Source organism: Rhodnius prolixus, unplaced genomic scaffold (assembly GCF_049639745.1).
Source record: "Rhodnius prolixus isolate KJV_2025 unplaced genomic scaffold, Rpr scaffold_1, whole genome shotgun sequence".
Taxonomy (NCBI): domain Eukaryota; kingdom Metazoa; phylum Arthropoda; class Insecta; order Hemiptera; family Reduviidae; genus Rhodnius; species Rhodnius prolixus.
Genome location: NW_027411581.1, coordinates 28475048 through 28488130, shown reverse-complemented (window position 1 = coordinate 28488130; position 13083 = coordinate 28475048). Strand labels below are relative to the sequence as shown.

At 34.9% G+C, this 13083-nt stretch overlaps 1 protein-coding gene across 2 annotated transcripts; it reads left to right on the top strand.

The window, feature by feature from the left end:
* Positions 1 to 895: 895 nt before the first annotated feature.
* On the top strand, positions 896 to 12354 carry LOC141458342 (uncharacterized). Of its 2 annotated transcripts, none has more exons than XM_074136201.1 (4): positions 896 to 1039; positions 6115 to 6196; positions 8812 to 9358; positions 11967 to 12354. In XM_074136201.1, the coding sequence occupies exons 1-3, from the start codon at positions 1022 to 1024 to the stop codon at positions 9354 to 9356; spliced, it is 645 nt and encodes a 214-aa protein (XP_073992302.1). In that variant the 5' UTR covers positions 896 to 1021; the 3' UTR covers positions 9357 to 9358; positions 11967 to 12354. The 2 variants fall into 2 exon arrangements, with proteins under 2 accessions (XP_073992302.1, XP_073992301.1); XM_074136200.1 differs by having other exon boundaries at positions 8809 to 9358.
* The last annotated feature ends 729 nt before the right edge of the window (positions 12355 to 13083 follow it).

The window sequence follows — 13083 nt, the reverse complement described above, 5'->3', positions numbered from 1 at the left end:
GGAGGAATGAAGACAGTACAATAGTTTTTTAGAGAATTTTACCCTTCTAACTTACGAATGAGGATTTAAATTACTAAACCTTGTAAGATATATTTTCAGTATAAACAAATACCTTGAGAAATTATCTGGAAAAACTATGGAAAAAAAAGAAGAAATTTCTTGGTCTTTAGATTCTTTAATTCATTTTCTTTCAAAGGTTTTGCGAGTGGACACACAAATCATGTTCCTTTGGTTTGATTTTCTAAAAGCTTTTACGATACATGTATTATATACTAGAATATTTTGAGAAAGTATCAAGCACTTTGTCCGCTGAAGCATGATTGTTTTTGAATAAGTAACTGTTTCGATTTTCGGAGATAAATACTCGTATTACAGTCTAGAGTAGAATTTTAAAATTTTACCAAGAAAATTCTGTCGCTTGATTGTAAACTCTAGAAAAATGTAGTAGTAGTCGAAATTCTCTATACAAAACTGATTCTTCACCTCTATAGATGGATGAAGAACTGAAATCCGGTTAGAGGGTTCAAATCAAGTAAGCTACAACTGATAAAATCTTTATAATTTAATTCTTATTTAATATAAGGCCAGAAGCTTGGAAAAATACACCGAACGGCCTTTTAGAAGAGTGCTTTTCCTCGATTATTATTAGTTTGAAAACTATAATAATATATAAGTCGAAAAAATAATGAAAAACTAATATTCGAGTATATAATACATGTATCTAAGAGAAAGTATGAATGTGCCAAGGATTGCAGAAGTATTTAGTTACCAGTAGCATTAAGATCTACCTTCTGAGACCCAGCGTAGCACTACCGTCTAGTCCAAGAGCTAATCTCCTGGATAAGGTGGTAACAGAGAGGAAAAAAAAAACGGCAATGATGTTGAAGGCGGGGATTTCTCTCTTTGTGCGAGATCTACGACGCGCGGCACCAACAGCCGTGACCACAGCTCTATATATAAATACAATACAGAGGCTTGTATAACTTCATTTAGACAGTCTGTATGCCACTCTTCTACAACCATGAATTCATCTAATTATGTGAGTAAATTTTATCGTTCATAATTTAATTTTAATAAAAAGTATACTTTAAATTTCATTTCTGGAAGAATTCTAAGTTCGGGTATTCCTGTAACCGATAAATCGTGTCATATACAAATTTTCGAGGCAAGTGAGTACTACTTAGCAGCTTTGGTCCTCTCTATTGGTTACTTTAATCTTTAGATAAATCCACTTGTTTGTGCAACTCCTTCTCTTCTACTACTTTGGGTTTAGATTCCTCGTAAAGTCATATCTCGAAATTGACCAGTGAATTCAGTGATTGCTTAATTCCGTCAATTAAATCGTTGCCATTTGAGTTAGTTCCTTTGTAAAGAGAAACAAAACGTCCTAGAAGAAGATCCTTAGAGACTCAGAGTTGGCTCTCTCAATGTACCCCTTACACCTAATTAAAGTGATCTTAAAGATAGAGGAAGCATGGTGCTCTTTCACTATTTCTTTGGTAGAATCCTTCGGAAGAAGGTATTTTACTATATGGAAAACGAATATCAGTCCGCTCATTTACCACGAACTCCACCATGTCCAGAAATCCCCTGAAGAAGCCACGCTTTTTGATGACTTCCTGACATTAGAAGAAGGGATCATTAATACGTTACTTTAATAGAATTATTGCTCTTCCTCAGATCATGTTACACTGGGGGAAATTAAAAATTTATGGTGTAACCTGAAACTTCTTTCACGTCAATCTGTATAAAAAATGAAAGTACCTAAGATCTAAGCCTTAAGTCATCAGACAGCGATTGGTACAGCGATTTAAAATGCTAATTTATCTTTACCAAAATGATGACAGTCAGGAAATATTAATATATTGTATAATATAAAAAGCACTTGCAAATATCATAAAATGAAAATAATTAGTGAGAAATATATAATCTAAAAGAAAATGAGCGAAAATATAGAAAAAGTGGAGGTTAGTGCCTGTTAGGACGAGTTGCCTGCGGGAACACTCAGGTCTCTTTTCGCCTTCCTGACAGGCTTTTTGTATTTTTTTTCAACGGAGAAGTTGCAAGCAAGTAGAGACTAAGCTGAGTTTCTTCATTTATAAAGTGTTCTAGGAAATCTAAGTTCTAAAGGGTCATAAAAATTGGTTTAATTAGCATAATTTCAGCGCCCCTAGAAGAAGCAGCTATCCAAGTCATCACAAAATAGATTGAAAACTTCAGGTCTCGTGCAATTACAAAGCATTCTCTAATTTTCTTTCTCTAGTGGTTATACAACTCGCCTAATTGACTATCTCTAAATCTGGGCTGTATATCGTTGCTCATAATATTCTATCGATAACTAGAAGAGCAAATTAAACGTTAAAATGTAGCTTTTGCCCAAATTCAGATCATAATTAACAAATGATTAGATCAAATGCCAAATAGAGTAGTAAATCTGCTTAAATACTTTCTTGGTTGAGAAAGTGAGTGTAGGACTGTACACTAATAATAAAAACTACAATATGAAAAGTGAATACATTTACTAGCAATGTAGCCTTGAACATACTCGTAAAGTCTCTGTCGAACATCTTGAATTTCTAATCAATTATTGGAACATGTGAAGTAAGAAGTGTAGTGTTCTATTAGTAAGAGAAGAGAAGCTTTTTAGGCTTCTACTTTTCCTTCAGAATTCAACTTTAGGCTCATGTGCAAGACTCCTTATTCCTGAAGTGAACCAGTTTCAGGATACTATTGATTGCTCTGGTTCCGTTCGCGTTTGTCAGAATTTATATTGGCTACAGAAGAGCTTAGAGGCAGAAGAAGAATAACATGGGACGTAATTTCTAGGAAAATAATCAATTGTGGTCTTTCGACGAGAATGGCGATGGTCGAGAAAGTGAGAAAAATGAATTCTAAACTGTTGAATGGTGGATTGAATAAGAAGTAAACCGTTACAGCGGAAAACTATAAGTGGCAAATGAAACAAAGATCTCGACAGTGATTTATCAGATGCCCAAATATCAAGCTCAAATAAAATGTTCGTTTAATAACTGCTTCAGTTATTGGAGTTTAAGTAGACTAAAGCTTTATAGCTAACATATATTGCCTAGGCACCTGATAATTCTACCAAGGCAAAATAATCCATTTGTCTGTGGTTAACATTAATGAAACGAATTTAAAAGAAGGAAGTACTTTGATATAGCAATCTCAATCTTTTTGACATAACTTTCTTTTAACAAAGAACGTGAGCCTATTTTTTTCGTTAATAGCAGTCACGTGCAAATACTGGAGATAGCGAACCAAAAACTAGTTTGTACATTGAAGGGTGATTCTAACAATCTATTGTGCATTGTGGATTGCAATTGGATGTTAATAGCCGTCACTAAATACTCTCACAAATGCTGTACTTTCAGCTACAGTTTCTCATTTCTTATTGGTAATAAATCTATTTCAAGACATAGATTTAGTTAGTATCAAAAAACGTTTCTTTTTTGAATTTCTTATATAGGTATTTCTGGTTTCTGAAAAAGTGTTACAGGAAAATAAAACCGACTTGGAAATGAACATAATGAGTGTAGGCGCAATCTTATGGCGAGCCGACGGCGATTTTTCTTAGATTTTTTTGAATTAATTTTACATGTAAACTAAATTCTTGCCAGCTCTGTCAGTATTTGAAGATTTATTACAAAAATTTAATCATTTTTTTTTTTTTATTTTTTTTTATTTTTTTTTTTGGCGCATCAACAGCTTAAGTTATTAGCGCCCGGAGCTTTTTCCAGTGCACTGCCGGCCTCCGGACAGTGTTTTCTCGTTACAGACAACACTGTCCATCACCGGACAGTGAGCTGTAAGAAGCTCTAAGAGAAAATCTAAGGGTCAGCTGCTGGATTCGAACCCGGGACCTCCGCGAGGGAGTCCAGTATGCTAACCTCATAGCTAATCCCTTCCCTATCATTTCTTATTATATTCAAGATTGTAATTCGCACCATTCTCATGTATTTATTTCTCTGAATCTTTTTTTTGACGAAAATATATTGCTGTTCTTAGTCGTGATTGTTTGATGTATGATACTAGGTTACTAGGTGATCCGAAACGTCTTTTTGTAATTTATTGAAGTACTTTTATCCTGAGACTGTGGTTTGGCTAATTATACGCCATGAATAGAAATGTTTTCTTTGAGTTGAAAAATATATTTAAGTGAACTGATAAAGAAATCTAACAATAGTCAACACTTCACAGTATTTAGTTTTGCGGGTGAAAGATTTGTGGTAATTTAAACCACAAATCAGTGTTGCATTGAAAGATAATTAGCCAGCTTGGAAAGTTGAGGAATTGTTCATCTCTCTTTTGCCATTTTCTATAAAAGTTTCGTTAAGTATATTTATATTTATAAATATAGGGAAAGTTTAACTTAATTGGCAGTTAGAAATTAAGCCCTGTTTGAAAAAATAGCCAATTAATTTAAATTATTTACCAATTTTAGAGAAAATACAAACAAAGTTCTAAACCACTTAATACAGAAGGAGGAAATATCTAAGTGGCTGGTGGACTCCTGCGTTCGAGTACCATCTTCCTGTTCTTCGATTATTTTCTCTTCCTAAGATTCTCTTACAGCTCACTGACCAATCTTGGTCTTTGTTATACTTAACGTGAGGATACAGCCTGGAGCTCGGCAGGTTTTTTAAAAAAAGGCTTCTTACAAAAATCAGTAAACATTTAACCTATCTTTTTAATGTAGGTAATTTTAACTGTGTGAACCATCAAAGTAGGCTCTAAGTATCATCCATTCTCAGTCAGCAAGTTGCTTTCCTTCACTAAATTTAGTTAACAATTTTGAGATTAAGGAGATTAAGTGTGGCATAAAAATATTAAATATATAAACTCAAGTTATTGTACAAGAGTGATGTATGGAAAATTTGCTTCTGATAGAATCATGTTCTAGATATCGTATTATCCAAATTGCAATCCCATCGGTTGATAGAATTAATAGGATAGCAGAGACCCTAAATATTATTAAGTAAAATTGTGATGAACTGATAAAGATAAACTTATAAAATTTTATAGCAGAATAGAGCCAATAATTTTTATCTAGACAATTATACCTGCACTAGAACGTGTGATCAAATACAAAGAGTTGAGTGGAATGTTAATCAGCATTAACACAGAGCCTGGACTCGAATTCATCACTCATATTGACCACGTGGTTCAAAAATCAATTAAGTTCTTAGGTTTATCACTAAATCCAGCAGAAGCTTAATAATCGGACAACCATAAAAGCATGTGTCTCGGAATCCTCCATTCTGAATTATTGTGAGATATTTTGGATACCATCTTCGTAATGTCTGCCACAGATAAGGTAACTAAGGTATCTCTGAGCTGCGTAGATTTCAGTTTAAATCTTTGAACCGAGCCCTTACATGTCCGCTGACAACAGCTTGACTTTATAAACTTAATCATCAACGTGAAGACTGTTCATATTTGCTATTCCTTCTAAACTTTAATGTTCCAAGATGCTCCGCTAGGCAGAATATTACATGGTATCGGTTACTAGCATAACGATTACATAATGTAAAGTCAATTTCCTAGATTGATGGATACTGTCCTTTAAATTTTCAGGTTAAAATTTAAATATTCTAATAAGTCATTTAAAATTATAATTTTTTATTTCCATATTGGGTTTATTCAGTAAAATAAAATAATGTCAACTTCATATTTTTACCCCATTATATGTTTTCATTCGTATATTTTTATTTTAGTTCTGCTCATATCTATGTGAACTGCTTAGATTTTTGTTAAACTCTTATTGAAAAATAAACTGATTAACGACAGCTATTTGATTTCAGAACATTACAAAAATAATGTACATAGGCATCCTAATTATTAATAATAATAAATGTAACGTTAACTATCCATGGCCTATATTGCTGGACAGCCATCTGACTCTAGCACTCCTAGATGAAAGAAGGACTAAGATGTACTTACTGTGTCCTAATTAAAATTTATAAGTAAATTTTCTATAAAAAGGAATAATTATCCGTTTATTTTCTTCCACTCCTACTGTATTAAAATGTATATCAAGTGTAAATGTGTATACTATATTAATTGTATGTCATCAGTAATTGTGATCTTTTTCAGATGGCGTTGTGTTTGGGTCTGATCTTGTTAATATCTCTGTCACAAGCTAAGTACTACAGGATACATCCAAATTACGGTTTCGGTAAGTAGCAATTCAACAGATGGTAAGGCTAAGTTAGCAGCTACTTCCATGTTTAAATGTAACTAAACAATATAAATCCTTCGGAAAACGTCAATTATATTTTAGCTTGTATTAATGTCAGTATAGAACTTAAAACAGTAATACTCAATTTGAAGAATAAATCACCTATTCTAATTATATCAGATCCCAGAAAATGTGCTTCACTCATTTTATTGATTTCAAAACCTCTTCTATTTTGTGATTCAAATGTTAAAGCATTTATTTGATTCGTAAAGGACTTTTGTATGGTGAAGGAATCCTTTGTGTGGATTAATTCTATTAAAAAAAAGAGCATGTATTTAAAGTATGAATTTGTTATGAACTAAATTGTTTTAAGATACTTAGATTTCTATATAATGTAACTGAATTATTGCCAGTCAATACTCTGGGTCAATTATTTGAATTCAATTTCCAAACATGCGTGAGAAACCATTAAGTAAACGTTCAATTAGATAGGGAAGAAGAAACGCTAGTTTTCTCCTAACATGACATTTGAGAGCACAGTATTAATATTTATATTATGTGAATATAATGTTTACATGACATAATGGATTATTATTAACCTTTAAACTCCTTTTACTCTCTCTTACAAAGGACTTATGCCTAATGGCGCCAAGCATAAAGTCACTCTGTGTTCTCAGAATGGTGTGGACCCTCGCACGACTTTCTGATGAAATTATCTTGAAACTTTTTGGGCGCAGAAACTCTAAAACCCGTAAAATTTAAAATTTAATTTAATCCTATTAGTATTTTACGAATAATATTGACGTACGTTGTGAATTATGAATGCATTAAACGCGACCCTCTGGAGCAAGGAAATAGGAATAAAAACAAAAAGGAAAATTTACCACTCATTTGTGGAAAGTGTAGCCACATACGCAGCAGAAAACTGGACGTTGCCCAGAAGAGCTGAAGGTAGCCTGTTAGCCCTGGAAATGGACTTTTGGAGGAGAAGTTGTGGTGTATCCAGGCTCCAGCGAGTTCCCAACTCCGAAATTAGGGAGAAAGCCAAAGTCGAAAAGACCATTCTCTATACAATAGAGACCAAAAGACTGAAATGGTATGGCCACCTAATGCGGATGGATGAAGATCACTGGCCCAGGAGAATCCACAGCTTCACTCCACAGGAAAGGAGGAAACGGGGCCGACCTAGGAAGCGGTGGATGGAGGGTGTGGAACAGGCGATGGCAGCGAGGGGATTGAGAGAGGGAGACTGGGAAGATAGAGAGCGCTGGCTATTGGGTGTCGGGGATATGATCGCATAGGTTGTAAACTACCCGTTATAAAAAAAAAAAAAATTGACGTACGTTACTCTTTAAAAAAGAAATAAGGGAGCTTAACTCCAACTTTCCAGCACTGCTTGTTGAAGCATTTTTTCTGAGATAATGTTTCAAATTAGTTTTTTTTTTGTTTTTTTTTTTTGCCTTTTGTGGTTAACTTAGCCATATTAATATTGGTGGGGTAACATTAAATTTTTATATTGTTGTCTCTGATAAATTTGACTATATCTACATACAGATCGTTAGTTTGGCGGTTTAGAATTGTGGAGAGATGTGGCGGAAGTGGAAATTTAGGTTCGATGATACGTTGCCAGAGGATATCTCTACAATGCGTATACTGTGGGCATGCTAGGATTAGGTGATTAGCATCCGCTATGGATTCCCTATCGTAGGGACATATTGGTTCGGTGTTAATGCCAATTCTGCCAAGATGATGTGGAGATTAATTGTGGTTGAACCTAAACCTGGAGATGGCTCCATAAAAGAGTCTATCCTCAGTGTGGAGGTGATACCACGGTCTGGTAGGGTTTCTAGGCTCTATAGACGCGTAGAATTTTCCCTTGTACTGCTGAGAGCTTGTGTATTCTGAGTTCCAGATGTTGTAACAAGAGTTTTTTGTATGGTTTTTTAGGTCTGAATGGACTATTGAACTTATGGAAAGGTTTCGCTTTGGCATCAGCCAACTCGTTCCCTTTTAAGCCGGAGTGCCCCTTAATTCAGATAAGGGTTACCTTCTTGGCTGAAGTAACTTCTTCTAATAGTTCCCTTGTGTCTAAGATTAAATGGGATGCGTTAGTTCCGGGGTGCTTGAATTCAAATTAAAGTTATGTATGTTAACCTCATGAAAATTAAAGAGCAGGGACTCACACAATTTTCCAATATTCTTAAAACGGATATTTTCATTGAAAACTTTTTTTTAAACTTTATTCATTTTCACAACTGCAGAAAACTTCTGCAACAATTGTAGCTGTTATGAAACCCATAAATTAATGAGTAGCACGAGGAGAGAATTCTGTGAAAACTTACCCTCGAATATCTGTTAAACTATTTCTTACTAATTTTAACAGAAAGTAGAAAATGATTCTGCCAAGCTATTTATTTTTAAAAATAAATAGTTCCTACTAACTTTCAATTCGTTCAACCAAGCAATGATTACTGAATCATTTTAAAATCAATATTAATAGCTTATCCTAAGTGCATAGTACTGTTATCTGTAGATACAATTTGATAATAATTGCATGCATATTCAAGTAGATTCAGGTGCAAGGTAGCATGAAGTAGTTGTTGTTGCAGTAGATTGGGTGAGGGGAAAGAGGCAATCACATCCAGACGTGACGCAAGCAAGACTTCCTCTTGTGCCGTTCCAGTCTTCTCCGCCAGCCGAACTACCATCTTCGCTCGTACCACTGGAATATTTGACGCCACCAGCTATTGACGCTCCCATAGGCGATCAGCCATCGTCTACATCACAAACAACAACACCACCTCCAGCGCAGATTCCAGTACAGAGAGGTGAAAAATGGGAACTTGGTTATGATGCTGGTGATTTATTGGTACCACCTTTGCAAGATGAACAATCTACAGACTATAACAGTCTTAAATTTCAACTATCAAATACTCCACTAGAGGTGATAACAGCGTCATCACCTAAATTGATACCTGGGGAAATACTTCCATTTGAACAGGAAATTGCTGCTTCCGAAGTTTCTGGAAGAATAAATGGAAAATTTGGAGGAAGCTTTGATGAGCCAAATTATCAAATTGATAATCGTCATGTGCATTCCTTTGTCAAGACTGATCCACATGGTCACTTTAAATGGGGAGTCCACATCGGACACTAGCCGTAAGTAAATTGTATATTTAGATGTTGAGAACTAACACTTTTCCCAATATTTCTATTTTGTATAAAAATAATGTAAAGTTTACTTGTAAATTTATCATATAGTTTGTAGTGCACGTCATTTTTACATGCCAAATAGTTCTAATAACAATAATTTTATTTGTACAAAGATGTACGCCATTCGAAGTAGTTGTTGCATGAAACAAAATAAAATAAATTACTAAATTCAACTAAGAAAAATTATGATTAAAAACTCCATGCCAATTTTTCTAAGATGGAAATAGGCGATGCAACTATCAATGCAATATGTGGAGCATAGGCATAAACTTTTCTAATGACATTTTTTAAACGAATAAATTCTTAGCAAATATACTGTGGTCTCGAACTGGTGTGCACCATCTTAGAAGTTCATCTCATAATCACTACATCATTCTAATCTCTGGAAAAATTACAAAATTTAGTAATTTCTGTTTATGACTCACTAAAAGATTGGATTAGAAACTTATAACTAAATTCTGTCAGTAAAAAAAAAAACAAATTCACTGAATCTTCCTCTTTAAAAATTTGCAATTTTAATTTACTGATCTTTATAAAATTTCTTTTTAATTTCGTCAAAATTTTTAAAAAAATTATTGATTACTACTTTTTGACAATCAATTTTGCAGATCGTCCAAGTCCTGTTGGTTCGATTAGAAGGCCATCTGGGATGCCAAATTCCCTCATGGAGTGCCCAAACCATTTGTTTCTCCTAATTAGACCGTACAACGGCAAAGTCATTTGACATCTGCAAATTCTTTTAGGCACAGATCCAACCAATGAAGGCACAGAAATTAAATACGCAAATTCAATTGAAATTTGTTTAAAAATGTTAGTAGGTAATGGTAGAAAAGAATACTTGATTGTTTAACTTCAAAAAAAAAAAAAAAAAAAAACTGGGCCAAAATACAGTACAATAGTACTTGCTTAATGAAAATGTAAAGTAAGTAGGCCTTTGCAAAAAGTAATGTGTCAAGAGATTAGAGAAATATCCAAAAAATATCAGAGCTGGACATACGTGATAACTGCTACATTTCTTGACCAGAAAAGTAGCTAGTTAAGACTCAGTTTCGCCAACTCAGTTAAGTGACTGTTGGGGAAATGGGACCCAAAGATTGCTGCAAAATAATAATAAGTTGACAGTAAATTACGAGGGTCGTTTGAAAAGTCCGTGCAAAGTCAGAGAGATAGCACTACTGGCGCGTATCGAGGTTTTGTTTAGTTAGTAGCATCTCTTGGAAGAACACACACCAAGTTTCAGCCAGATCGGTCTATTTCTTTGTGTTTGGCATTCGTTTGAATCGAGGAAGTCGAGTGATTTTCAAAAAATGGACAAAAAAGAATTTCTTTTGTTGATTAAACACTACTTTATGAAATGCAAAACGCCTCAGGAGACTAAAGAGAAGCTTGATAAACATTATGGTGACTCTGCACCTTCGATTAGAACAGTTTATAAGTGGTTTCAAAATTTTCGGAGTGGCCATATGGGCACAAGTGACGCTGAACGTTCTGGACGCCCTGTTGAGGTTACTACTCCAGAAATCATTGATAAAATCCATGATATGGTGATGGATGACAGAAGAGTGAAGGTGCGTGAGATTGCTAGTGCTGTGGGCATCTCGAATGAACGGGTACATAATATTTTGCATCAACATTTGGACATGACAAAGCTATCCGCAAGATGGGTGCCGAAATCGTGTGAAGTGTTGCAAGGACGGTTTGCAGCTGTTCCAGAAGAATCCGCAGGACTTTAAGCGTCGTTTCGTCACTGTGGATGAAACATGGATACATCACTACACTCCTGAGACCAAAGAACAATCTAACAAGGGGGAATCTGCGCCAAAAAAGGCGAAGACCGTTCCTTCGGCCGGAAAGATTATGGCGACTGTCTTTTGGGATTCGCAAGGAATAATCCTCATCGACTATCTGGAAAAGGGTAAAACTATTACAGGTGCATATTATTCATCATTATTGGACCGTTTGAAAACCGAGCTGCAAGAAAAACGCCCACGATTGGCCCACAAAAAAGTCCTTTTCCATCACGACAACGCACCAGCTCACACCTCAGCAGTTGTGGTCGCAAAATTAATGGAAATAGGGTTCCAACTCGTTTCACTTCCCCCCTATTCTCCAGACTTGGCTCCCTCGGACTACTATTTGTTCCCCAATATGAAGAAATGGTTGGCGGGAAAAAGATTTTATTCAAACGAGGAGGTGATTGCAGAAACGAATGGCTATTTTTCAGACTTGGACAAATCCTATTATTCGGAAGGGATCAACAAACTAGAGCAGCGTTGGACGAAGTGTATAAGCCTAAAAGGAGACTATGTTGAAAAATAAAAAAGGTTTACCCCAAAAAATTAAGTAGTTTTTATTTTTGCACGGACTTTTCAAACGATCCTCGTATATGTATGATAATTAAGTTACCGACGTAAAAATTAATACTGATGTAAGTGTCTGATATCAACAAAAGAAAGAAAATTTTCTTTTTAGGAATGGATCTAATTTTATGCTCATTATTTTAATATTTGACAACACTAATTCTCTTTTTAACTCGTTGAACAATTTATTTCAGAATTGCCTAGAGCAGGCGAGAGAAGTACAACAGTTGAGCGTTCAGACGACTTGGAAGGAGCGGCCCGCGATAGAAGGTCAGGACACGAAGGTGTAACTGGTCCGGTCCATACCTTTGCAAAGACCAACAAAGATGCCCACTTTAAATGGGGTGTCAAACATCATGTAGGCCATCATTACGCGGGATAATTTAAATATTTATAGTATTTCAGTCTTTATAGTTTATAAGTAGTGATTCTTAAAATTCTGTGGATAGACAACTTATAACTTAATAACTAAAACAACTTATGAATGTTTTAATTTCAGATAGTTGGAAATCCCAGAATTAAACTACCATGAGTATTGAAACAGTTTGTAAATTAAATAAAAACCATGTTCCTAATTTATAACGTTCATTAAATTATTGTTCATATAAATTAATTAATTTCAGAACTTTGGTGCATACTGAAGAACAATAGAAGTATGGACAATTCTTTCTCTGTTGTGAAGCGCTTCAACCAATCTCTTTTAGGTTCATTTAAAGTAAGAGTAATTCTCTGATGTGGGGAAAAAAATATCATTTCCAGAAATACAACTCATCACATCCTCTTAATACATAAAACAATTCATAATTTACCTCAATTAATCTGAAAAAATATATTATTTTCTATAATAATGTTATTGAATTAGTATTTCTCACTTGAAACTGGGATATTTGTAATCTCTTAAGCGCTGAAGCCAGTGAGTGAGAAAACTTGCGAGCAATTATTTCAGTTGGTAGCATCGCTAGGTATATCAGTATTCCAAAACCACTTACAAAACCTTACAGGATCTGATCAACTTAGTGCACCTCTAGCGACTGGAGGCCTATCCTTCCACACAATTCCTAATCGTGATCTTGTGAACTGTTGGGGAACCTCCATTCAGCTACAGTAGGCATGAGGTGATGCCATCGCCCTTCTTAAGATACATATAATCTCTGGCTCTCCTTGTTGGGGTAATTCCCATTTCTTCCCACACCCTTTCTGTCCATTTCTCCTTGCGGAGATACAAAAAAGAAATCCAAGGGAACTACACCTTGGGTCCTTCAAACCAAAACCAGTATACTGCAGAGGCAGTACTTTAACCTTATTTCTTTA